The 25,436-nt window shown below is 52.8% G+C and overlaps 1 protein-coding gene across 1 annotated transcript in view; it reads left to right on the top strand.

The window, feature by feature from the left end:
• The window catches only part of ice2 (interactor of little elongator complex ELL subunit 2), a 101,403-nt gene extending 84,325 nt beyond the window's left edge, over window positions 1-17,078 (top strand). The window contains exons 14-15 of the mRNA XM_067973301.1: window positions 11,383-11,644; window positions 16,183-17,078. Of these exons, the coding sequence (XP_067829402.1) occupies window positions 11,383-11,644; window positions 16,183-16,398 (478 nt within the window). The 3' untranslated portion in view covers window positions 16,399-17,078. The remainder of the gene's footprint in view (window positions 1-11,382; window positions 11,645-16,182) is intronic.
• Window positions 17,079-25,436: the final 8,358 nt, after the last annotated feature.

Genomic DNA, 25,436 nt, shown 5'->3' with positions numbered 1-25,436 from the left:
TTCAAACATTCATCCTCTGCTTGATGTTTCAAATTGATTGGAACCAATTTCAATGAGACATTTTTAACCATTTGCAAGATTCAAGGTCTGTCCAGTATTGTGCAGCAGATAACTGGGTTTGGAGGCGGTAATGATCACTGGCTATTTTCAGTTGGGAGTTATGGTCCTTAGCTAACTGGGGTCTGAAGCAACGCGAGCCAGTGAGGTAATGTGTGCACAGGCTAAACTGTGCAACATCTGGAGTTAGGATTCATCACTGTTGCAAATATGTTACTGAACATTAACTGCACCTTCTCTGGACTTCAACAAAGACAAGACATTGAAATTGAGCACATCAGTAAAGAGGTATCTGGGAAATATAGGAGAAGGAGACAAAAGGAAACTTACAGGAAGAGTTTGACGTGAGCAGAGAGATCACAGGATAGACGTAGGTGATCAAAACCATTCTTAGCACATCCATCCTGATCTTAAAACATCTTCCATTCCACACATCATGTCATTAACTGCATCTTGAATGAATCTCCGGTTTTTGCCCACACTACCTGGAAGAATGTTCCAAGTCTCGATCACGGCCATCTGCATGACATCTGTGTTCTTTCCCAGACCCACTTTGGATGTCACTTCCTCAGAGAGGTCCAAGAGGTTGGTCAGACAGAACCTTCCTCATCTAAAACCATGTTTGCTGTTATTTACTGGATTACTCCCATTCACATCGTCCTTGAGTTTGCTCCGGATAATTATTGCCATTATTTTGCCAGTTATTGATGTAAGACTGATGGGTTTGTCGTTGTGAGTTAGATTTATTCTTTTTGAATGTGGCTGCCACAGAGCCTTCCTTCCAATCTTATTGGACCTCCCCAGCATTCAGTGACCAACAGTCAGCACCTCCTAGATTTCATCGCGTGTCTCCTGGTACCCTGGGATAGATACCGCTCATCCCTGGGATTTGTCTGTTTTGCGCCAGTTTAGAACCTATAAATCTACATGGATTATTTTGTTAAAGCTGAGCATGTTGCTGCAATCTGCTCCAGTAAATACTTCAAGGAAGTAATCATTGTGTATATCAATACTCTCACATCCTTGGTTTCATTCCCATTGACATCCTTTAAGGATCTCAACTTTTTCCTGAATGTCCTTTTACTGTTAGTTGTCGGAAGCATTTCTTGCTGTCGTGTGTTGAGTCTGTGTTTATTTCCAGTTTCCTCTTTACCCCGCTGATCTTCCTCTGACATGCTCCCGAAGCTTTCTGTATTCATCTCCGTGCCCCCTCTTTCTCTCCAGGCTTTATGGGAGCTCATTTTTCTTCATTATTGATCATAGAATGTTACAGCACTGAAGGAAGCCATTTGTCCCATCATATCTGTGCTGGCTGCCTGAAGGAGCTTACCCCTCAAACCTATTCCCCTTCCCTTTCTTCATACCCTTTTAAATGACCTTGTTTTTCTATGTTTATCCACTTCTCTTAAAAGCTATTATGGATTCTGCTTTCCCCCCCCGCGGGCTCCTGCGTTCCCCCCCCCCCCCCCGCTGGCTCCTGCGTTTTCCCCCCCCCCCCCCCCCCCCCCGCGGGCTCCTGCGTTCCCCCCCCCCCCCCCCCCCCGCGGGCTCCTGCGTGGGATTCCATGTCCCAACAACAATCCAAAACACACCTTTTGTTTTTTGGGTGTTGATTTTAAATTGATATTTCTTGTTACCGACTCACCAACCAGTGGAAATAGTTTTACCTGACTTACCTCATCAAAACCCCTGATCATTTTAAACACCTCTATCACGTCTCTTAACCACTTTTGTTCTAATGAAAAGAGCCCCAGTTTCTCTAGTCGATCCTCATATTCATTAGCATTATCGCTGTGCTTCTGCCAACAAAACCTAGAATCCCATATGCTTGATAAACTTGTCCTCCGTTTTAAAGATTTGTGTATCTTTGGATTGTCCAGTCAATCCATTGACGGCCAGTGTGTTAATTTTATGTAACATAGGAAAGTACTGAAATGAAAGAGGCTCTGCTGTCCATCGAGCCCCTTCCAAAAGCCCGTCCCCCTCAATCGCAGTCTCTCAAATATCTGTCCATTCCTCCAGTAAATGTTCCCACACTCTCAGTTCCACCTCCTCCCAGGGCAGACCATTCCACACATTCACCATCCCCAGTGTACAGAGTTAAACCTGAATTGCCTTTTCACCGAGCCTGTGTCCCAAGGAATCTTGAACATATTATCAGGGTTCAATTTATCTATTTCCTTAGAAATCTTCAGTAATATTTCCCCCGATCCTTCTCCAGATTAAACAGTCCCGGGCTCTTCACCCTCTCCTCCGCTCCGATGCCTTGCGCTCGGTGTCAGTTTGGTTGCCCTTCCCTGCACTGCCTCCAATGCCGGGAGAACCTTGCTGTAGTCTGGTGACCCAGCACTCCTGGTGTGGGCCGTACCAGTACCTTGTACAGACTCATCACCACCTCCTGGGACTTGTCTTCTGTTCCTCTAATGACACATCGCAAGATCTGATTAGCTTTCCTTACTGTGCTGTTAGTTTCAGTGAGCTATTCACCGATACCCCAGACCCCTCTCCTACGTTGTGTCCTGAATCATTTTATTCATAGTCCCACTGTTTATTTCTTTTCTTGCATTTATCCACATCAAATGCCACCTTCCAATCATTAGTTTACCTTTCCAACCTGAACAGTTCTCTTTATATTTGATTTGCCTCTGCACTATTGTTAGAACTCTTCCCATCTTCCAATTTGGTGTCATCTGCAAACTCAGGCAGCAATGGCCCCAGCTCTGATCCCGGTGACCCCCCTTGCCCCCCCTCGCCCCCACTGGTGACCCCCCCCTCGCCCCCACTGGTGACCCCCCCTCGCCCCCACTGATGACCCCCCCTCGCCCCCACTGGTGACCCCCCCTCGCCCCCACTGGTGACCCCCCCTCGCCCCCACTGGTGACCCCCCCTCGCCCCCACTGGTGACCCCCCCTCGCCCCCACTGGTGACCCCCCCTCGCCCCCACTGGTGACCCCCCCTCGCCCCCACTGGTGACCCCCCCTCGCCCCCACTGGTGACCCCCCCTCGCCCCCACTGGTGACCCCCCCTCGCCCCCACTGGTGACCCCCCCTCGCCCCCACTGGTGACCCCCCCTCGCCCCCACTGGTGACCCCCCCCTCGCCCCCACTGGTGACCCCCCCTCGCCCCCACTGGTGACCCCCCCTCGCCCCCACTGGTGACCCCCCCTCGCCCCCACTGGTGACCCCCCCTCGCCCCCACTGGTGACCCCCCCCTCGCCCCCACTGGTGACTCGCCCCTCGCCCCCACTGGTGACCCCCCCCTCGCCCCCACTGGTGACCCCCCCCTCGCCCCCACTGGTGACCCCCCCCCTCGCCCCCACTGGTGACCCCCCCCCTCGCCCCCACTGGTGACCCCCCCCTCGCCCCCACTGGTGACCCCCCCCTCGCCCCCACTGGTGACCCCCCCCTCGCCCCCACTGTGACCCCCCCCCATCGCCCCCAACTTGTGACCCCCCCCTCAGCCCCCACTGGTGACCCACCCCCCCTCGCCCCCACTGGTGACCCCCCCCCTCGCCCCCCACTGGTGACTCCCCCCCCCCTCGCCCCCCACTTGTGACCCCCCCCTCGCCCCCACTGGTGACCCCCCCCCTCGCCCCCACTGGTGACCCCCCCCTTCGCCCCCCACTGGTGACCCCCCCCTCGCCCCCACTGGTGACCCCCCCCTCGCCCCCACTGGTGACCCCCCCCCTCGCCCCCACTGGTGACCCCCCCCTCGCCCCCACTGGTGACCCCCCCCTCGCCCCCACTGGTGACCCCCCCCTCGCCCCCACTGGTGACCCCCCCCTCGCCCCCACTGGTGACCCCCCCCTCGCCCCCACTGGTGACCCCCCCCTCGCCCCCACTGGTGACCCCCCCCTCGCCCCCACTGGTGACCCCCCCCCTCGCCCCCACTGGTGACCCCCCCCCTCGCCCCCACTGGTGACCCCCCCCCTCGCCCCCACTGGTGACCCCCCCCCTCGCCCCCACTGGTGACCCCCCCCCCTCGCGCCCCCACTGGTGACCCCCCCCCTCGCCCCCACTGGTGACCCCCCCCCTCGCCCCCACTGGTGACCCCCCCCCCTCGCCCCCACTGGTGACCCCCCCCCTCGCCCCCACTGGTGACCCCCCCCCTCGCCCCCACTGGTGACCCTCGCCCCCACTGGTGACCCTCGCCCCCACTGGTGACCCTCGCCCCCACTGGTGACCCTCGCCCCCACTGGTGACCCTCGCCCCCACTGGTGACCCTCGCCCCCACTGGTGACCCCCCCCTCGCCCCCACTGGTGACCCCCCCCTCGCCCCCACTGGTGACCCCCCCCTCGCCCCCACTGGTGACCCCCCCCTCGCCCCCACTGGTGACCCCCCCCTCGCCCCCACTGGTGACCCCCCCCTCGCCCCCACTGGTGACCCCCCCCTCGCCCCCACTGGTGACCCCCCCCTCGCCCCCACTGGTGACCCCCCCCTCGCCCCCACTGGTGACCCCCCCCTCGCCCCCACTGGTGACCCCCCCCTCGCCCCCACTGGTGACCCCCCCCTCGCCCCCACTGGTGACCCCCCCCTCGCCCCCACTGGTGACCCCCCCCTCGCCCCCACTGGTGACCCCCCCCTCGCCCCCACTGGTGACCCCCCCCTCGCCCCCACTGGTGACCCCCCCCTCGCCCCCACTGGTGACCCCCCCCTCGCCCCCACTGGTGACCCCCCCCTCGCCCCCACTGGTGACCCCCCCCTCGCCCCCACTGGTGACCCCCCCCTCGCCCCCACTGGTGACCCCCCCCTCGCCCCCACTGGTGACCCCCCCCTCGCCCCCACTGGTGACCCCCCCCTCGCCCCCACTGGTGACCCCCCCCCTCGCCCCCACTGGTGACCCCCCCCTCGCCCCCACTGGTGACCCCCCCCCTCGCCCCCACTGGTGACCCCCCCCTCGCCCCCACTGGTGACCCCCCCCTCGCCCCCACTGGTGACCCCCCCCTCGCCCCCACTGGTGACCCCCCCCTCGCCCCCACTGGTGACCCCCCCCCTCGCCCCCACTGGTGACCCCCCCCCTCGCCCCCACTGGTGACCCCCCCCCTCGCCCCCACTGGTGACCCCCCCCCTCGCCCCCACCGGTGACCCCCCCCTCGCCCCCACCGGTGACCCCCCCCTCGCCCCCACCGGTGACCCCCCCCTCGCCCTCGTCGACCCCCCCACCGGTGACCCCTCGCCCCCACCGGTGACCCCCCCCTCGCCCCCACCGGTGACCCCCCCCCTCGCCCCCACCGGTGACCCCCCCCTCGCCCCCCCGGTGACCCCCCCCCTCGCCCCACCGGTGACCCCCCCCTCGCCCCTCCACCGGTGACCCCCCCCCCTCGCCCCCAACCGGTGACCCCCCCCCCTCGCCCCCACCGGTGACCCCTCCCCCTCGCCCCCCCACCGGTGACCCCCCCCTCGCCCCACCGGTGACCCCCCCCCTCGCCCCCACCGGTGACCCCCCCCCCTCGCCCCACCGGTGACCCCCCCCTCGCCCCCACCGGTGACCCCCCCCTCGCCCCCACCGGTGACCCCCCCCTCGCCCCCACCGGTGACCCCCCCCCTCGCCCCCACCGGTGACCCCCCCCTCGCCCCCACCGGTGACCCCCCCCTCGCCCCCACCGGTGACCCCCCCCCTCGCCCCCACCGGTGACCCCCCCCTCGCCCCCACCGGTGACCCCCCCCTCGCCCCCACCGGTGACCCCCCCCTCGCCCCCACCGGTGACCCCCCCCTCGCCCCCACCGGTGACCCCCCCCTCGCCCCCACCGGTGACCCCCCCCCTCGCCCCCACCGGTGACCCCTTGCCCCCCCCCCCCCCCCGTGACCCCACTGGTGACCCCCCTCTCTTCCCCCCCCCCCCCCCCGGTGACCCCCCCCCACTCGTCATGTCGAAGCCGTTCCATTCACAACCACCCTTTGCTTTCTCTGGTGTCGCCCACCTGAGAAGCTTGCCTCCTATTTCATGCTTTCTTACCTTTTACTCTGATCACTTGTGTGGCCTTGCAGAAATCTAAATATATCCCATACACCAAAAATCCACACTGACACTCTCATCGTTTACTGATTCGAGTTTGTCATTACCCCCCTCTCACAGAACGCCCTCCGATACTTTACCTACAACAGATGTTAGGCTCGTTGGTCTGTCGTTTCCTGGATTCTCCCTGTGCCTCTTTTTAAACATTGGTGTCACATCAGCTCCTTCTCAATCTTCAAATAATTCACTAACGATAGTGACAAGGAACTGGCCGGATTTACAAGTTCATCCTTTAAGCAGCCGTGTATAAAATCCATCTGGGCCTGGTGTCTTCTCTTCATTTAACTTCCTCAACCTATCGGTGACTTTCTTAACTGAAATGTTATTTCTTTTAGTATTTCCTCTGTCCTGGGCCTCCTTCCTCCAGAAATTCAACTTCTGTGATCATGGTCTTCACCAGTTGATTGACCTCCTTTACCTTGTTTTTCTATCTGTCTCCGCTCTCTGAGATACCCATTGGATTATACTTCAGGAACAAGCACTTTATTCCCTGCGTCACTTCCTCTGTTGGCCATGTTGGTTTCTTACCCTTCTCCCCGAGTGGTCCCTATCTATCTGTGCTCTGTGTTGAATATTTCCAAACATGACCCACTGTTTGTGTGTGCTTTTTCCCTCCAGTCTAGTTTCCTTCGCTCACCCCTCATCCCCTCAAATGTCTGCCTCTCTGGATTTGACTGTTCCTATTATATTTTATTCATTCTCTCTTCTATCATGAACTTCACCTTTCACCAACTTGTGATCATTGTTGACCAGCTGTTGTCCAATTTCTCAATTCTCAATCAGTCCTCAACTGAGCTGTTATCGAACAATTTCCACCTTTCAATTTGTTTAAACTCTTCCCTCGTGACCTTGTACTCGGCCTGTTTTAACGTGAATGCCTAGGTGTGAGGAGCTGTCCTGAATTCCTGGTCATGTGAAACTTACTCATGTTATGGCTCCATCACCCAGAATTGTTGTTTCTTTATGTTATTGGGGTTATTTAACATTAACAAGTCAAACTGAGAACTGTCTCTCGTGGATCCCCGTTGCCCTGGGTCATGAAAGAGTCAGGCATTGCTGGCACCATTTCTGACTCGAGGTCACTTGGGCAATGCCAGTTTATATCTGCCCTGTTGAAATCCCCCAATAATGTAACCTCCTTGTGTTTGAATATCCTCCTTATCGATTACCCTCTTATTCCAAGCTGGTGCTCTGTAGCAAACTCCCACAGTTGCCTTTTAGCTCTGTGTTAGGAACCTCCAATGAGCATCTTTTGGTAGCTTTTCCTTTTCCAAGGGATCCAGTTCCTTTCTCTACCAAGTGGCTCTGCTACATAGAGTTACACACCTCCTCCTCTGTCTATTCTCTAATTCCTGACCATTCTGTACCTCACTCTACGGTATCAATCTCCATCGACTGGGGCAAATCATGTTTCTGTTATTGCATAATAGTTCCCTGCTAGTTTGAACATTTTGTAACCCACGATCCCCCCAAGCACCTCGAGGAAGCCTTCAGCTTCCCCCAGCCCCAATCTCCAGCCTCCCAGCCCTCCCTATCACAGGGCTCCTCCCCCTCCGGCCCACCCGATCTCCCGCCTCCTCCCCCCTCCGGCCCACCCGATCTCCCGCCTCCTCCCCCCTCCGGCCCTCCCGATCTCCCGCCTCCTCCCCCCTCCGGCCCTCCCGATCTCCAGCCTCCTCCCCCCCTCCGGCCCACCCGATCTCCAGCCTCCTCCCCCCTCCGGCCCACCCGATCTCCAGCCTCCCCCTTCTCCCACAGCGCTCCCGATCTTCAGCTTCCTCCCCCTCCCCCTCCCAATCTCCAGCCCTCTCCCCTTCCGCCTCTCCCGATCTCCCGCCACCTCCCCCTCCCCCGCCACCTCCCCCTCCAGCCCTCTCAATCTCCGGCCTCCACCAACCCCGAGCTCTCCTGCCCGTCGGCCAGGCTGTCCAATTGGCCAGCTGCCGTGTGGGAGGCTGCTGTTAGGGTGACCAGGCCCTCCACGTCCCTGGCCTTGCCGAGCTCTTCACCTGCTCCCTCCACGTCCCCGGCCTTGCCGAGCTCTTCACCTGCTCCCTCCACGTCCCCGGCCTTGCCGAGCTCTTCACCTGCTCCCTCCACGTCCCCGGCCTTGCCGAGCTCTTCACCTGCTCCCTCCACGTCCCCGGCCTTGCCGTGTTCTTCACCTGCTCCCTCCACGTCCCCGGCCTTGCCGTGTTCTTCACCTGCTCCCTCCACGTCCCCGGCCTTGCCGAGCTCTTCACCTGCTCCCTCCACGTCCCCGGCCTTGCCGAGCTCTTCACCTGCTCCCTCCACGTCCCCGGCCTTGCCGTGTTCTTCACCTGCTCCCTCCACGTCCCCGGCCTTGCCGAGCTCTTCACCTGCTCCCTCCACGTCCCCGGCCTTGCCGTGTTCTTCACCTGCTCCCTCCACGTCCCCGGCCTTGCCGAGCTCTTCACCTGCTCCCTCCACGTCCCCGGCCTTGCCGTGTTCTTCACCTGCTCCCTCCACGTCCCTGGCCTTGCCGTGTTCTTCACCTGCTCCCTCCACGCCGCCCTGTAATATCGGAGCCAGTGAGTTCCTGCTAACATTGGTTCTTTTATTGGGATCACGTAGTCTGCAGTTATCCCCCTACCCTCCCACCCCAGTCCAGTTTAAATAGCTGCCTCTGTGTACCTGCTAGGTAGACCACGTTTCCTAAAGCAATCCCTTTCATCCTGAAAATACTCCATCACTTATTAAAGTGCCAGCACTCTCATTACACCTCGACAATCCCCTCGGATTTATCTGCTTCCCGGAAGTTCCTGCACTTCACTCGCAAGGTCAGAAACCGTTGATCAGCAGACACTTAGTGCAACTGCTCACCAATCTACTGTATCTGTCACTGTCATGTACTGACAGGCCACAGCAACCACACCTCATCAACCACAAGAATTGCTGACATCGAGTAAACTCAAATCTGCAGCACTGGGACTCAACGGAATCTCTGCAGACCCAAAATTAAACAATAGTATTTAGCTCTGTCTTGTGTTGTCACCTTAACCTTCTCAAACTTCTCCGACTGCTCTTTCATCTGATCATATGGCTATGGCCCCTTTAAATCTCTCTCCGAGACCAACGCTTTGTTGATCTTGAGTGAGGCACAAGCCATTTTCCAACGTAATCAACAACAAAGATGCAGCCGGGAGTAACGACAGCCGCCGATGGGAGTGTTAATCATGGATAACCTTGGGTTCCTCACAGTGGGGGAGTGGGTCTGAGGAGTATCCAGCTCTGGAAAGCTTAAAGCTGCTAAAAGATGGCGAAAATAGGGGTACCTCCTAATAGAGTCAGCACAACATCCAGTTGTAGGATCTTCTGGTTGGCGGCCTCGTTGGTGCGTGTGAAAGAAACATGAACAGAAAGATAGAGAAAGACACAAAAAGAATTGGAGACGGGGAAGGAACCTGAGAAATAGTCGAATGAAGAGAGATGCAAATTATTTTAGCTGTAAACTAAACCACAGCTGACCAACTAGTTCTTTTAGAAATATCTTTTGCTGTACTGGGAGCGGCTGAGACTTGAGACTCAGTGAACAAACCGAGCTTATACACCTGTCCATGTTTTTAAAAAAAAAACTTATGTCTGCATAAACTTCCTGTCTACAAAACGTCTTATCGTGTTTCTGTCACATTTTTGTGTCAACTTTTTCCGTTATAATTTCCTATTTTCATGTTTATAATGGAAACTATTCACGTAAACATGTTACACTGTAATTACAACCTCCAGCCTCTGTTACGTTACAGCCTCTTAGTGTGACATGACAGCCCATATTACAGAGTGAGGTGACTGAACAGAAAGTTTACAAAACAACCAGCATAAAGCAATCGGGGTGGGAAAAAAGATCAAAAATAAAAGGATGTCATGTTTATCATCTTTTTTAACAGTTTAAGTTATTAAATAAAAGTTCTGAGCTAATGGTGTGTTTGGGATGAGGTTATTTGGTGTCCCTGGGATGATTGCACTGAGGTCAATTGTTTGAGCTCAGACATTATGGCCTGAGTCGGTCAGGCCTGGACCCTAGTGACTGACCACTTGTCCAAGGTACTGGTCACTGGAGACCTGGAGGTGGGAGATCTGGACCAGCACTTACACCTGGGACAGCTCAGTAAGAATTACAAATCCACCGTGGGAAGTAAGAGGGAGACAAATACCTCAAACAAATAACAGAAACAATTCTGTGGATCTGGGGCCGCAAAAGGAATGCCTTCCAGGCAGGTAGGGTGGAATTAGGAGTGGGGCCGAGTTACACTGAGTTCCAGCCCTTTTTTTGCCCCCATCAGAAATTCTGATAGATTTAGGGCCAGTCACAATTGGGCAGCGTTACTGTGACGCCAAATAAATCGGAAATACTTCCAACCGATCGATTTGCGGTGCAGAAACTGCAAAGTTCAAATCGTAGCCAAAATTTTAATTTCATAAAAATCTTTGTGGCACAGCTGTCCTGCGGAGGCTGTCAGACGGTACGTCAGCAAAACACCTCCCCTCCAGCCCCTCCCCCCCCACCCCACCCCCCCCCCGAGGCAAACGCCCCAGGCCAGTGGATGTCTGTCCACAATGTGCAAATACCCAGACCCCAGGGGGTGGGACGAAAGTCCATCTCAGCCCAGCCCCACTCCAAACCACTTCCAAGGTTTTTAGGAATAAATAAATAAAAGTACATCTATCTGTTTAATTAGAAGTTTAGGTTCTTAGTGCATGTCCATTATATCAAAGTCAACACTCCTGAAAGTGTGGGCTCTGATGTTAAACACATCTGGACTACCCCTGGGAGATCTGCTCGTTGTGTCAATATTTAAACTGATGTACTGTTCAGACTGTGACACACCAAGCTCACAGTTACCAGACCACCCACAAGCAATGCCAGGGGAGGTCAACCAGCGCAGCATAAAAAGTTAAAAGTGGTTATCACCAAATTGGACAGTGATGTAAGGAAATTTCACCAAGAAAAATGAAGTAATGGCATCTTCTAAACACCCACCTGGAGATTGTTACCAAGCAGTTTTGTTTACTTAATTGGCTATAAAGCACTTTGGGACGTCCTGAGATTGTGAAAGGCGCTATATAAATGCAAGTTCTTTCAAGTCTTTCTTTACTTGAGTACAAAGAAAAACTTGTAGTTTTACATGTGGCTTTTCAGTGTAATGATTAAAGTGAGCAGTACAGTAATACATTGGACCTGGTGATTAGTACTGGAATTTACACAGGCTGAGAACTGTTTCATTACTGAAGGAGGAGACCGGCTGGGTTTTTACTATTGTGTCTGATTTCTTTCTTCTTTAATCCCTAGCTTGCCGGAGGGCAACTACCTGTTGAGTCATCCCACAGGAGACTCCTCCATCACCATCTATCGGAGCTTGCAAGGAGGGAAGTTCACCAGAGCAGCCTACAACCTCCACGCTGCACACAGCACGCTCCCTCAGATCCCGTCTACTCTCTCGGTGCCCTGGGTACCGCTGGATCCCAGTGTCTTGCTGCCGTACCATATCCATCACGGCAGGGCTCCCTGTACCTTCCCTCCCAGGTCCTTGGACAATGTGCAAGACCAAAAGGTTTGTTTTTTTCCATCAGTTTTTTGTCCGAGCGGATTGTTGGCAGAATTCCAGTCCTCACAGCTTTGCCGGTCTGGGGAAAGAATTCCTTCGATAAAACTCCCTGAACGCAGTATTGCAGTGTGCCATTCTCCCAAGAATTGTCGATCTAGCAATTTGAAAGTCACCAAGCAGCGTGGTTTAGTGATGTGTGGCAGTTACTACAGGTGGAGCAAAGCCTCCCGCTTTGCTTAAAGGGGCAAGTGTAAAATTAAAGTGGGAATAGGGCAGAAAGAAAATGGGAATGTACATGGATTTAACAGCGGGCTCGTGAACATGGTGTGTAGGAACTTGTAGTCCCCGTTCCCCCGCGACCCCCCCACCATCTGCGGCATGTAGATCCTCAGCAGACTGTAAATCTGATGTTGGATGTTATCAGTGACAAGATTCTCCTTCAACTGGAGAGAGCAGAATGTAGGATTATATATCCCAGCGCACAAGTGAAAGAGCTCGGATAATATATATTATATTATGTGCCTGATAGAGTAGTGGAAGTGGATTCAACAGTAACTTTCAAAAGGGAATTGGATAAATACTTAAAAGGAAAAAATTACAGGGCTATGGGGAAAGAGCAGGGGAGTGGGACTAATTGGATTGCTCTTTCAAAGAGCCGGCACAGGCACAAAGGGCCGAATGGCCTCCTTCTGTGCTGTATGTCTTTAACTTTCACCAGGTGCTGAGGGCACTGCTGACGTATCCTAGTGACACTCTTTATTTGAGATGGAGAACCTCTCGCCTCATCCGTTTAAGAGTCTCCAAACCAAACTACTGAGAAATGCACCTGGGAAGGGCTTCTGTTTTCCCGAAGCAGACTGTAGATTCTCTCACCTTGCGGAAACAGCTGACTAACCCAAGTCCATAGCCACGGTTTAGAAACCCCCCCCCACCGCCGAAAGTGTGTGCAGGGGTACAGCTGGAGTTTGACCTGCTAAAGTCACGCAGCCCGTCAGTTCAGAGCACTGGTAGTTTCTCGCTGCTTCTCCAACTAGGCCCTTCCTATCCTTTGGGCACTGATTTGCAGGGTTATCACCGCGGTGCCCAGCAGAAAGCGCCCGAGCCCTCAGCGACCCCTCCACGTTCCATTAATGAGCCAAGCCAAGCTGAGTAATACTGTGGACCTCCCTGGCTGCATAGAATTACATCGAATCCATAGCACAGAAACAGGCCATTCGGCCCAACTGGTCAATGCCGGTATTTATACTCCACACAAGCCTCCTCCCACCTTGCCCTAATAACCCCCTATTCCCTTCTCTCTCACGTATGCACCAAACCTCCCCTTAAATGCATCAACACTATATCTTATATTTTTTATCCATATCCACCCTATCAAATCCTTTCTTGATTTTAAAGACCTCTATCAGGTCTCCCCTCAGTCTCTTTTCCAGAAAAAAGAGCCCCATCCTGTTCAATCTTTCCTGATAGTTGAATCCTCTCAATTCTGGTAACATCCTTTGAAATCTTTTCTGCACTTTCTCCAGTAGTTCAATGTAACATGGAGACCAGAACTGGGCACAGTTCCCCAAGTGTGGTCTAAGCAAGGTTCGATATAAATTTAACATCACCTCCCTAATACTGTATTCTAGCCCTCTAGAAATGAGCCCCAGTACTTTGTTTGCTCTCTCTATGGCCTCATCAACTAGCGTTGCTATTTTTAGTGAATAACATGTCTGTATTCCCAGATCTTGGTGCCTCGTCCTCCTCCGATGACCCCCCCCCCCCAGCCTCCCCACTGCCTCTTCCTGTCCATGCAACCCTCACAGCCTTGAATTTGATGATTGATTGGTCTGGCGGGGATCCCTCAAGCAGTACGACTGCACTCTCTCCTGGTCCAAAACTACTTACAGCTCCAAGCTCATCCTGGAGAGAAACAACTCCAAACACCTCTTCTCCACCTCAAACTGTCACCTTTCACCGAGCTGCTACACCCTCCTCCGACTACCCCTCATTTCCCCCGCCCCCACCCACCCATTTCAGTTCATCCAAAACGATACTGCCCACATCCTACTCTGGACCAAGTCCTGCTCACCCATCACCCCAGTCCTTCATTAGTTCCTGGACCCCCAATACCTTAAATTGAAATCCTTATCCTCGTCTTTAAATCCCTGTGTGGTCTCATCCCGTCTCTAACCTCCTCTAGCCCCCCTCCACCAAATTCTCCATTCCCCGATTCTGGCCCTTTGCCTCACTGCCACTGCCAGGGTTTCCAGCCTCCTGTGTCCTATCTCTGGGAGTCCCTGCCTAATTCCACCAGCCTGCTTTCCTCTTAAAATCCTCATGAAAATTCCTCTCTCTCGGTCACCCCCATCTCTCCTTTCATGGCTCAGTGTCCATTATTTTTTACTTCGTGATGTGTCTCGGGATTAAGTGAAAGGTGTTGTACAACCTGCATTTATATAGCGCCTTTAACGTAGTAAAACGTCCCAAGGCGCTTCGATCATTTATGTTATTCTATTTGTTGTTATCCAGAGTCCCAGACCCCACCCTCCGGTTCATAACCCACACATCTAGTTTTTATTACTTAAACAGAAAATGCTGGAGACACTGAGCAGGTCAGGCAGCATCTGTGGAGCGAGAAACAGAGTTCATGTTTCAGGTCGATGACCTTTCGTCAGAATTGTCCTGATGACCAGTTTTACCCCCTCCCCCCCCAGCCTGTGTTACGCCCGTTACGTTCCCCCGTCCCATTACTCGGCCGTTGCACCTTTATACCCCGCCCCGGCCTGTTAACTTTGATGCCTTCACTATCACTTTCTCGCATTCTCCTCCCTTGATCGAAATATTTCATCCCCCACCATCAGTGCACTGTGCCCAGCCTCACTCTACCCCTTCTGTTCACATTTTGAGTCTTGATCTAGCAATTTGAAAGTCACCAAGCAGCGTGGGGCGAGGCCATAGAGGGATTTGAGGACAAGGACAGGAATCTTAAAGTTGACCCTCTGGGCTATGGGGTGTTGGTGCGGAGGGCACTGGCAGTTACATTGAGTGAGCAGCCGTTTACTGATGGTGGATGCAGGGAGAGGACTGAAGACTGGGCCTGAGGGTCAGAGTGTGGATTGGACTTTCGATCGGGCGGGGGGCTGGTGATAAAAGAAAGAGGTTGTGGTGACGGAGGGGATGTGAGGGAGAGACCTGTGCTGGGGTTCGATCAGGTGCTGGGCGTGGCCTGAGGGAGGATTCGGTGCAGTGAGGGACGGGAGTATGAAGCTCCCTTTGCTCTCTTCAGATCTTGCTGTGTGTTTGTTTTTATCTCAGATTTCCGTTTTAAGACAGTCACTGTGATGCTTTCTGTTATGTAGTAAGACATTAATGTGATTGTTCCATTGTAGCCAGTCAAACTCAGTCAAACTGAAAATGTACTGGTTTGATGAGTCAGAATGGAAACTATGAGGAGAGCCAAATGATTTTAACTCTATCTAGTCAGCAGTGACTTCACTTCACATTACTTTAAAAGCTTTTGGGATTAATTAGTTCCTTTGTTGTTTTGATGTCTGCAAACTGCCTAATCAGTCCGTGTGGCGCTGCCCCCGTGTGGCGCTGCCCCCGTGTGGCGCTGCCCTCGTGTGGCACTGCCCTATTAATGGGCTGGTCTCTTGCCTGCTGCTTCCCAGTCAGCATACATTGAATCACAGACCCACTGCAGCACGGAAACTGGCCTTTCAATCCATCCAGTCTGCTCCAGGATTGTTCACATCAGCCGCCTGTCCGGTCTAAATCCACTCTCCCACCAGTCCGAATTCTTGCAAATTACCAAACCCATGGATTGGACCATGGAAATATTTTGTGGAAGTCGGGTGTTCCATCAAAGTAGATGTTCCTCTTATCTACACCGTGTTTAAAACTCTCTGTACATCATTTTACAGTCTCTGTATCCCATTAATAAATGGAATAAATATCCATATAATATTATTACAAACAGAAAATGCTGGAAACACTCAGCAGGTCAGTACAAATGTCGGGTAGGGTGTGAACTTTGTGCAATTCCTATCAACAGTTTCTGGTCATGCTTTTGTGTTAACGTTTCCCATTATAAATTCCCCCCAATATCCTTTAATATTCCTGTTTCAAGCCACTCCCTAATCCCCCTTTGAAAGAATTTAAGGGCTCTGTTTTAACCACTAGTTGTGGCCATGGAAACAAGGAGTTGAGATTGTGCTTTGCTCTGCCCTCCCCCTGTCTCCCAGCAATCCAGCCACGAGTGAGTCTCGGCCCTTGTCCCAGTTAGACAGCCCTGCTGGAGCCCTAACCATCCATCGTATCAGACCTGACGTTACTGCCCACACTGCAAATGTGGTGCATCCAAATGATGTGTGTCGGAACTTTCCTGCGTGTCCTGAAGTAGTTAAATATGTCATGGAATTAATGTTGACAGATCTCCGTGTTAGACTGACTGAAAGGGGAGAGAAAGCCTGTCTGATTGTTTAAAACAATGTAATCTTTAAGAACTGTGATAAGTCGCCTGAAAATCACATGACCCTGTTTAAGACGGGCTGGTTTTACAGTTCCAGATGGGTGCGGCCAAAGCAAACAGTTGCATTCCTGCCCGAGGGCAGGCAGTAACCATGGAAACAAGGAGTCGCCCCTCACCAGCCCAGCACCCTGGAAACGAAAAGGTTGCACCGAAGAAAAGAAAGAATAAAGGAAAGAGAGCATGTCGACGGAAGAGGTGGAAAAACAAGCAGAAACTGCGGCAGGCGCAATCTGTACAGGAGCAGTGAGCGTGGGCCGGGAGTCAGGGCCAAGACTGTCCATTAGTCACCCTGCATCAGCTGAAGGGCCTTCCTGTTTCGAGAGGCCAAGACTCGGGCAGCGTTCTGTTGGGAACAGAGCGATCTGAGGGATTGGTCAGGGGGCCAACGCACCAAGGCCCTTCTGTGAATGCGCAGCACACATTTTGACACCAGGTTCTCCTCGAAAGAACTTTTTGCGAATGCCTGTGGGCATCTGTTTTGGCAGCTGGTCCTAAGTGGCCTGGCACTGTGCACACTGGACCGCAATTAGACAGAATGGACACAGATTAAAGGTGGATTTGCACTACTTTTTTTCCACGTAAAAGTAAACGGTCAGTGTACTTGTGACCTTCGAAAGGTTTGACCCTTTCTTTCTTGAATGGGACACAGTGTAAATAGACCTAAACACACATCATTTTGCTAACTGCTGTTCAGTTTAAGAATGATTTATTTTGGGATGTGGTTTTAATGAGCAGAGTTCGGAGAGTGACTCAGTTGCTGGTCATTCAGGGTGCAGCTTCTGGACTCCTGTTAGAGACAAAATTCAAGTTGCTGCACACCCAGAATATGCAAATTGTACATTGTATCATGTTGACACTGCTGTTCAGCCCCTCTTTATTACATTTCTGTTAATATCATTTTTAATAAAAGCCGTAAGTTGGGCAAAAGCCGTTCAGTTGTGTTTTTGTTCCTTGTTACCCGAAGCTTGTCCTGCGGGCGCTCGAGTGGGGCCTCCCACTGAACCAGCGCATCACCCTCAGTAACAGAGACTCCTTCATCAAACACTGACACACCACCCCAGGGACTGGAGTCACATTCTTCATTTCATTGGAAAAGGCAGATTATATAAACTGACCGGGGTTTCAATGGGAGAATGTCAGTGAAAAGATTTCAGTGAAAATGAGTGAGTGATCCAGGTCGACGAATGCTTTGTGATCCCCATTTATTCCTTGGCGGGGGGGGGGGGGGGGGGGTGACTTAGTCGACCCTGAACCGAGCTTCAAACCTCACATTCATTCCATCACTGGTACTGCTACCTTGCCCCCCCACCGCCATACCTTGCCCCCCCCCCCCGCCCTACCTTGGCCCCCCCTGCCCCCGCCCTACCTTGGCCCCCCCTGCCCCTGCCCCCGCCCTACCTTGGCGGCCCCCTGCCCCCGCCCTACCTTGGCGGCCCCCTGCCCCCGCCCTACCTTGGCGGCCCCCTGCCCCCGCCCTACCTTGGCGGCCCCCTGCCCCCGCCCTACCTTGGCGGCCCCCTGCCCCTGCCCTACCTTGGCGGCCCCCTGCCCTACCTTGGCGGCCCCCCGCCCTACCTTGGCGCCCCCCCCGCTCAAACCCTTATCCATTCTTGGTTATATTTTACAATGGATATGTAATTAGTTGGCTGATGGAACTCAGAGGGTGGTGGTCCTGGGATTGTCACCAGGCGGGAGAAGGTTCCCACTGGGGTCTGTTTTGGAACCTCTTGTTTAGTATCTTCATAAATGACCCAGAGCTGGGAGTCACAAGCACAGCAGCTAAATGTGCAGATGATACAAAGTTAATGAAGGTGGTAGATTCCAAAGCTGAACAGGCTGAGCTACAGGAGGATTGGAATATACTTGGGAATTGGGCAGATGGAATTCAATGTAGCGGAATGCAAAGTGCTTCACATGGGGACAAAAAATCCAGGAAGAGACTCTTACTTAAATGGAAAGAAAATAATGTGCATGGAAAATGACAGCGACTTGGAGGTCCTGATTGACACATTGAAGCTATCGCAGCAATGCTTGGTGACCGTGAGTAAAGCAAATCAGATATTGGGATGTATTAAACGGTCAATATTGAGCCAGAATAGTGAGGTAATCCTGTCACTTTATAAATCACTGTGTGTCCACACTTGGAACACTGTGAACAGTGGTCGCTACAGTACAAAAAGGATTGCAGCTATTGAAAAGGTACAGAAGAGAGCAACCAGACTGATTGAGGGGATGGAGGGATTGGATTATGAGGAGCATTTATGTAAATTGGGCATGTTCTCACTGGAAAAGAGAAGGTTGAGAGGTGATCGGATTGCTGTTTTTAGGATTCCAGAGGGACTGGATAATGTCGACTATGACAAGCTATTTCACATTGTCCAGAACAGTAGAAGCAGAGAACGCGGCCTGCCCTTGAAGGGGGTAAATCCTGCAGAAACATCATTTCACCGAGCGAGTGGTCAATCTATGGTCAGACTCCCCAGGGAGATGGTGGAAACAGTTGGTGTTGATTCATTCAAATGCAAATTAGATAGATTTCTTTCAGAAAATAACATTTTGGGATACAGTAAATGTGTAATTTGAGACATGACGTGTGGTGAGTGTAACAGGCTCGGGAGGAGTAGGTGACTTTGGACCTCTGGTTCCCAAAGCTCTCCAACACTGGGGGCTTTCCTCACCTCATGTCTGGGTCTGTTGTAGACTCATTGATCAAGATTGATTGTTATGATTAGTCAACAACTCCATTATCGTCGTATTATGTGACTACCAGGATGGTGGTAGGTGAACTAGATGGACCTCGGTCTTTTTGCCTCGAGCAAATTCCAATGTTCTGTCACCTCCAATATTGATCTCCTTGTTCACCTTCAGGTGACGCTGGTTTAGAGGGAGGGGGTAGTTGTACATTACTGCCTTTGGCTGATGGGACTGATGCTCTCCCAACAAGCCGATGAGGGTTTGGGGTCTAGAATGAGCCTCACACTGAGTCGGTATCTGCTTCAGTAGACTAAGGAGCCATTTCCATGGAGGTTGGGATAACCGAGCAAGCTGCACAGATAAGAGCACTAGAGCTTCACACTGCCTCGAATTCATAAAAATGGTTCTGGGTGAGGGGGAATGGCAGTGATCTAAACTATTCCAGGAACCAGTAACCGTCCTTGGACCTGCCCGTCTAAGCATGGTGAATAGGTGTCTATTCGAGACCCCTGCCCCCTTGGTATTAAGGGGGTAATTGTGGCTTCAATCCACACGACGGGGATTCTCGGTGAGCCTGAACGGTACCGAGAAATCTCTTTGACATCAGTGGTTGTACCGGTGGTTCTGCCAGTTGTCATGGCTTGTATATGGGATGCCCTGGAGAGCCCACAGTGTAATCAAATAGGAACAGGCTAGAGTCACTCGTGAGGAATGTGCAGAACAACTTGGAGATTTATTCTGGAATGCAGAGCATCATGAGGCTCGGGCCAAACCACTTACATTGCATTCATCAACGTTCGTTGGGATTTTGATCTAGGGCCACTTGTGGGCCTCATGAAGAAGCTGAAAACTAGGGGTGTCCAAGGCCACATCTTGTATTTTATCCAGGACACATACTCCTCCTGCGAGATCCGTGTTAGGGCAGAAGGGAGATTCCGGAGATGCCAAGATCTCTCTCTCTTGGAAGAGGAAGGAAGCAAGTTTATCCACTATCGCCCATCTTATTCGATGTCTTCATCAATAATGTTTTTGGATGGACTTGGAACCTCTGTCCGATATTTCTGGTATCCCCCGACCCCCTCCCAGCTGATAGTGGACTCACCCGGGGATCCAGTGCACTCTCTCCACCACCTGGAACAATAAACAAACCAGTGGGATATTTGGAGTTGCCCCAGATGTGGGATTGTGGTTTTGCAAAGGCCTGTACCCTCCCCTCCCCACACCAGAAGGATCCAGGGGATCTATCCCTGTGTTTGATCCATGTTGGTATCTGGGTTCTGCCAGCTCCACATGGACTGGTTGTTGGCCAGAACATGTCCTGAAGCCACTTTCCTTTGTTTTTGCCACAGCTTGGTCCTGGATCTTGAAGCTGCTGAAGAGGGGGTGGAGAGCCCGCCCTCCCTCCCTCCCCACAGCCTAGGGAGGATGCGCAGGAAGGAGGGGATGTGGGACAGTTGCCACAGGAAGAAGACCGTGACTGATAGCCTAGTGTTTTCAATAAATCAAGGTTCTCTCAACAACAAAAAAATCACTTCACACCTGCCTGTTCTGCCCCCACATCCTCACAAAGTCCCTGATCGTCAAAGGTTTCTGCCACGTCCTTCATAAGATAGAATTCTCCATTTCCCCTTCTATCATCCAACCCCAAAAGGGAAAGCGTATGCAGAAATGAGCCCAGAATTCTTGTGTACAATCTTGTTTACTTCATAGATTAACATCTTTTCCAAAAAGTGCCATAAATTCCAATCACTCAATCAACAATTACACCTTAACACCATGGCTACCCAATTTACCAGCTAGCCTACCTGCTCATGCTAATCATGGTACTCCCTGGGGGAATCATAGAATGGTTACAGAAGGAGGCTATTTGGCCCATCGACCCTGTGCTGGCTGTTTGTAAGAGCAATCCAGTTAGTCCCATTCCCCTGCTCTTTTCCCGTAGCCCTGCAAATTTTTCCCCTTCAAGTATTTATCCAATTCCTTTTTGAAAGCCACGATTGAATCTGCTTCCACCGCCCTTTCAGGCAGCGCATTCCAGATCATAACTACTTGCTGCGTAAAAAGGTTTTTCCTCCTGTCGCCTTTGGTTATTTTGCTAATCACCTTTAATCTGTGTCCTCTGGTTCTCGACCCTTCCGCCAATGGGAACAGTTTCTCCTTATTTACTCTATCAAAACCGTTCATGATTTTGGACACCTCTATCAAATCTCCTCTCAACCTTCTCTGCTCTAAGGAGAACAACCCCAGCTTCTCCAGCCTATCCACGTAACTGAATTCCCTCATCCCTGGAATCATTCCAGTAAATCTCTTCTGCACCCTCTCTAAGGCCTTCACATCTTTCCTAAAGTGCGGTGCCCAGAATTGAACACAATACTCCAATTGTGGCCAAACCAGTGTTTCATAAAAATTCAATATAACTTCCTTGCTTTTGTACTCTGCCTCTATTTATAAAGCCCAGGATCCCGTATGCTTTTTTAACTGCTTTCTCAACCTGCCCTGCCACCTTAAAGATTTGTGCACATATACCCCCAGATCTCTCTGTTCCTGCACCCCCTTTAGAATTGTACCATTTAGTTTATATTGCCTCTCCTCATTCTTCCTGCCAAAATGTATCACTTCGCACTTCTCTGTGTTAAATTTTATCTGCAACGTGTCCGCCCATTCCACAGTCTGTCTATATCCTCTTGAAGTCTAATATTATCCTCCTCATTGTAAACTTCCAAGTTTTGTGTCATCTGCAAATTTTGAAATTGTGCCCTGTACACCCAAGTCCAAGTCATTAATATATATCAAGAAAAGCAGTGGTCCCAGCACCGACCCCTGGGGAACACCACTGTACACCTCCCTCCAGTCCGAAAAACAACCGTTCACCACTACTCTCTGTTTCCTGTCCCTTAGCCAATTTTGTATCCATGCTGCCACTGCCCCTTTTATTCTATGGGCTTCAATTTTGCTGACAAGCCTATTATGGGGCACTTTGTCAAACGCCTTTTGAAAGTCCATATACACAACATCCACTGTATTGCCCGCATCAAAAAAACACTATTTGCCTTTAACAAATCTGTGCTGGCTTTCCTTTATTAATCTACACTTGTCCAAGTGACTATTAATTTTGTCCCGGATTATTGTTTCTGAAAGTTTCCCCACCACTGAGGTTAAACTGACTGGCCTGAGTTGCTGGGTTTATCTTTACACCCTTTTTTGAACAAGGGTGCAACATTTGCAATTCTCCAGTCCTCTGGCACCACCCCCGTATCTACAGATGTTTGGAAGATTATGGCCAGTACCTCCGCAATTTCCACCCTTACTTCCCTCAGCAACCTAGGATGCATCCCATCCAGACCGGGTGACTTACCTACTTTAAGTACAGCCAGCCTTTCTAGTACCTCCTCTTTATCAATTTTTAGCCCATCCAGTATCTCAACCACCTCCTCTTTTACTGTGACTTTGGCAGCATCTTCTTCCTTGGTAAAGACAGATGCAAAGTACTCATTTAGTACCTCAGCCATGTCCTCTACCTCAATGAGTAGATCTTTTTGGTCCCTAATCAGCCCCACTTCTCCTCTTACTACCCGTTTACTATTTATCTGCCTATAGAAGACTTTTGGATTCCCTTTTATATTGGTCGCCATTCTATTCTCATACTCTCTCTTTGCCCCTCTTATTTCCTTCTTCACTCCTCTGAACTTTCTATATTCAGCCTGGTTCTCACTTGTATTATCAACCTGGCATCTGTCATATGTCCCCTTTTTTTGCTTCATCTTATTCTCTATCTCTTTCGTATCTAGGGAGCTCTGGCTTTAGTTGCCCTACCTTTCCCCGACGTGGGAATGTACCTAGACTGTACCTGAACCATCTCTTTAAAGGCCGCCCATTATTCAATTACAGTTTTGCCTGCCAATCTTTGATTCCAATTTACTCGGGCCAGATCTGTTCTCATCCCTTTGAAATTGGCCCTCCTCCAATTAAGTATTTTTATTCTAGATTGCTCCTTGTCCTTTTCCATAGCTATTCTAAACCTTATGATCGCTGCTCCCTAAATGCTCTTCCACTTGGCCCACCTCATTCCCCAGAACCAAGTCCAGCAATGCCTCCTTCCTCGTTGGGCCAGGATGAGTGCAGCTCCAACAACACTCAAGAAGCTCGACACCATCCAGGACAAAGCAGCCCGCTTGATTGGCACCCCATCCACCACCCTAAACATTCACTCCCTTCACCACCGGCGCACTGTGGCTGCAGTGTGTACCATCCACAGGATGCACTGCAGCAACTCGCCAAGGCTTCTTTGACAGCACCTCCCAAACCCGTGACCTCTCCCACCTAGAAGGACAAGAGCAGCAGGTACATGGGAACAACACCACCTTCACGTTCCCCTCCAAGTCACACACCATCCTGACTTGGAAATATATCGCCGTTCCTTCATCGTCACTGGGTCAAAATCCTGGAACTCCCTTCCTAACAGCACTGTGGGAGAACCTTCACCACACGGACTGCAGCGGTTCAAGAAGGCGGCTCACCACCACTTTCTCAAGGGCAATTAGGGATGGGCAATAAATGCTGGCCTCACCAGTGATGCCCACATCCCATGAATGAATAAAACAAAACGTTGAAGTCCCCTATTATCACTACTGTATAGCTCTTGCACCTCTCTGTAATTTCCCTGCAAATTTACTCGTCTATGTCCTTCCCACTAGTTGGTGGTCCATAGTATATACCCAGTAGTGTAATGGCACCTCTATTGTTTCATAACTCTAACCAAATAGATTCTGTCCTTGAGGTGAGGTTGAGAGGTGGGTGGCTGGGTTCGTGACCCTGGGTTGGTGACCCTAGGTTGGTGACCCTGGGTTAGTGACCCTGGGTTAGTGACCCTGGGTTGGTGACCCTGGGTTGGTGACCCTGGGTTAGTGACCCTGGGTTAATGGCCATGAGTTGGTGACCCTGCGTTAGTGACCCTGAGTTGGTGACCCTGGGTTGGTGACCCTGGGTTAGTGGCCATGGGTTGGTAACCCTGGGTTAGTGGCCATGGGTTGGTGACCCTGGGTTAGTGGCCATGGGTTGGTGACCCTGGGTTAATGGCCCTGGGTTAGTGGCCATGGGTTAGTGACCCTGCGTTGGTGACCCTGTGTTGGTGACCCTGGGTTAGTGGCCATGGGTTGATGACCCTGGGTTGGTGACCCTGGGCTGGTGACCCTGGGTTGGTGACCCTGGGTTGGTGACCCTGGGCTGGTGACCCTGGGTTGGTGACCCTGGGTTAGTGGCCCTGGGTTAGTGGCCATGGGTTGATGACCCTGGGTTGGTGACCCTGGGCTGGGGACCCTGGGTTGGTGACCCTGGGTTGGTGACCCTGGGCTGGTGACCCTGGGTTGGTGACCCTGGGTTAGTGGCCCTGGGTTAGTGGCCATGGGTTAGTGATCTTGCATTGGTGACCCTGGGCTGGTGACCCTGGGTTGGTGACCCTGGGTTAGTGGCCCTGGGTTAGTGGCCATGGGTTAGTGATCTTGCATTGGTGACCCTGGGCTGGTGACCCTGGGTTGGTGACCCTGGGCTGGTGACCCTGGGTTGGTGACCCTGGGTTAGTGGCCCTGGGTTAGTGGCTATGGGTTAGTGACCTTGAGTTGATGACCCTGGGTTAGTGACCCTGGGCTGGTGACCCAGGGTTAGTGACCCTGGGCTAGTGACCCTGGGCTGGTGACCCTGGGTTAGTGACCCTGGGCTAGTGACCCTGGGCTGGTGACCCTGGGTTAGTGACCCTGGGCTAGTGACCCTGGGCTGGTGACCCTGGGTTAGTGACCCTGGGCTAGTGACCCTGGGCTGGTGACTCTGGGTTAGTGACCCTGGGCTAGTGACCCTGGGCTGGTGACCCTGGGTTAGTGGCCATGGGTTGATGACCCTGGGTTGGTGACCCTGGGCTGGTGACCCTGGGTTGGTGACCCTGGGCTGGTGACCCTGGGTTGGTGAACCTGGGTTAGTGGCCCTGGGTTGGTGAACCTGGGTTAGTGACCCTGGGTTGGTGACCCTGGGCTGGTGACCCTGGGTTGGTGAACCTGGGTTAGTGGCCCTGGGTTAGTGACTCTGGGCTAGTGGCCCTGGGTTAGTGACCCTGGGCTGGTGACCCTGGGTTAGTGACCCTGGGCTAGTGACCCTGGGCTGGTGACCCTGGGTTAGTGACCCTGCGCAGGTGACCCTGGGCTAGTGACCCTGGGCTAGTGACCCTGGGCTGGTGACCCTGGGTTAGTGACCCTGGGTTAGTGACCCTGGGCTGGTGACCCTGGGTTAGTGACCCTGGGCTAGTGACCCTGGGCTGGTGACCCTGGGTTAGTGACCCTGGGCTAGTGACCCTGGGCTGGTGACCCTGGGTTAGTGACCCTGGGTTAGTGACCCTGCGCTGGTGACCCTGGGCTGGTGACCCTGGGTTAGTGACCCTGGGCTAGTGACCCTGGGCTGGTGACCCTGGGTTAGTGACCCTGGGTTAGTGACCCTGGGCTAGTGACCCTGGGTTAGTGACCCTGGGCTGGTGACCCTGGGCTGGTGACCCTGGGTTAGTGACCCTGGGCTAGTGACCCTGGGTTGGTGACCCTGGGCTAGTGACCC

The sequence above is a fragment of the Heptranchias perlo genome, chromosome 38 (assembly GCF_035084215.1).
Source record: "Heptranchias perlo isolate sHepPer1 chromosome 38, sHepPer1.hap1, whole genome shotgun sequence".
Lineage (NCBI taxonomy): Eukaryota > Metazoa > Chordata > Chondrichthyes > Hexanchiformes > Hexanchidae > Heptranchias > Heptranchias perlo.
This window is presented reverse-complemented; position numbering and strand designations above follow the sequence as displayed.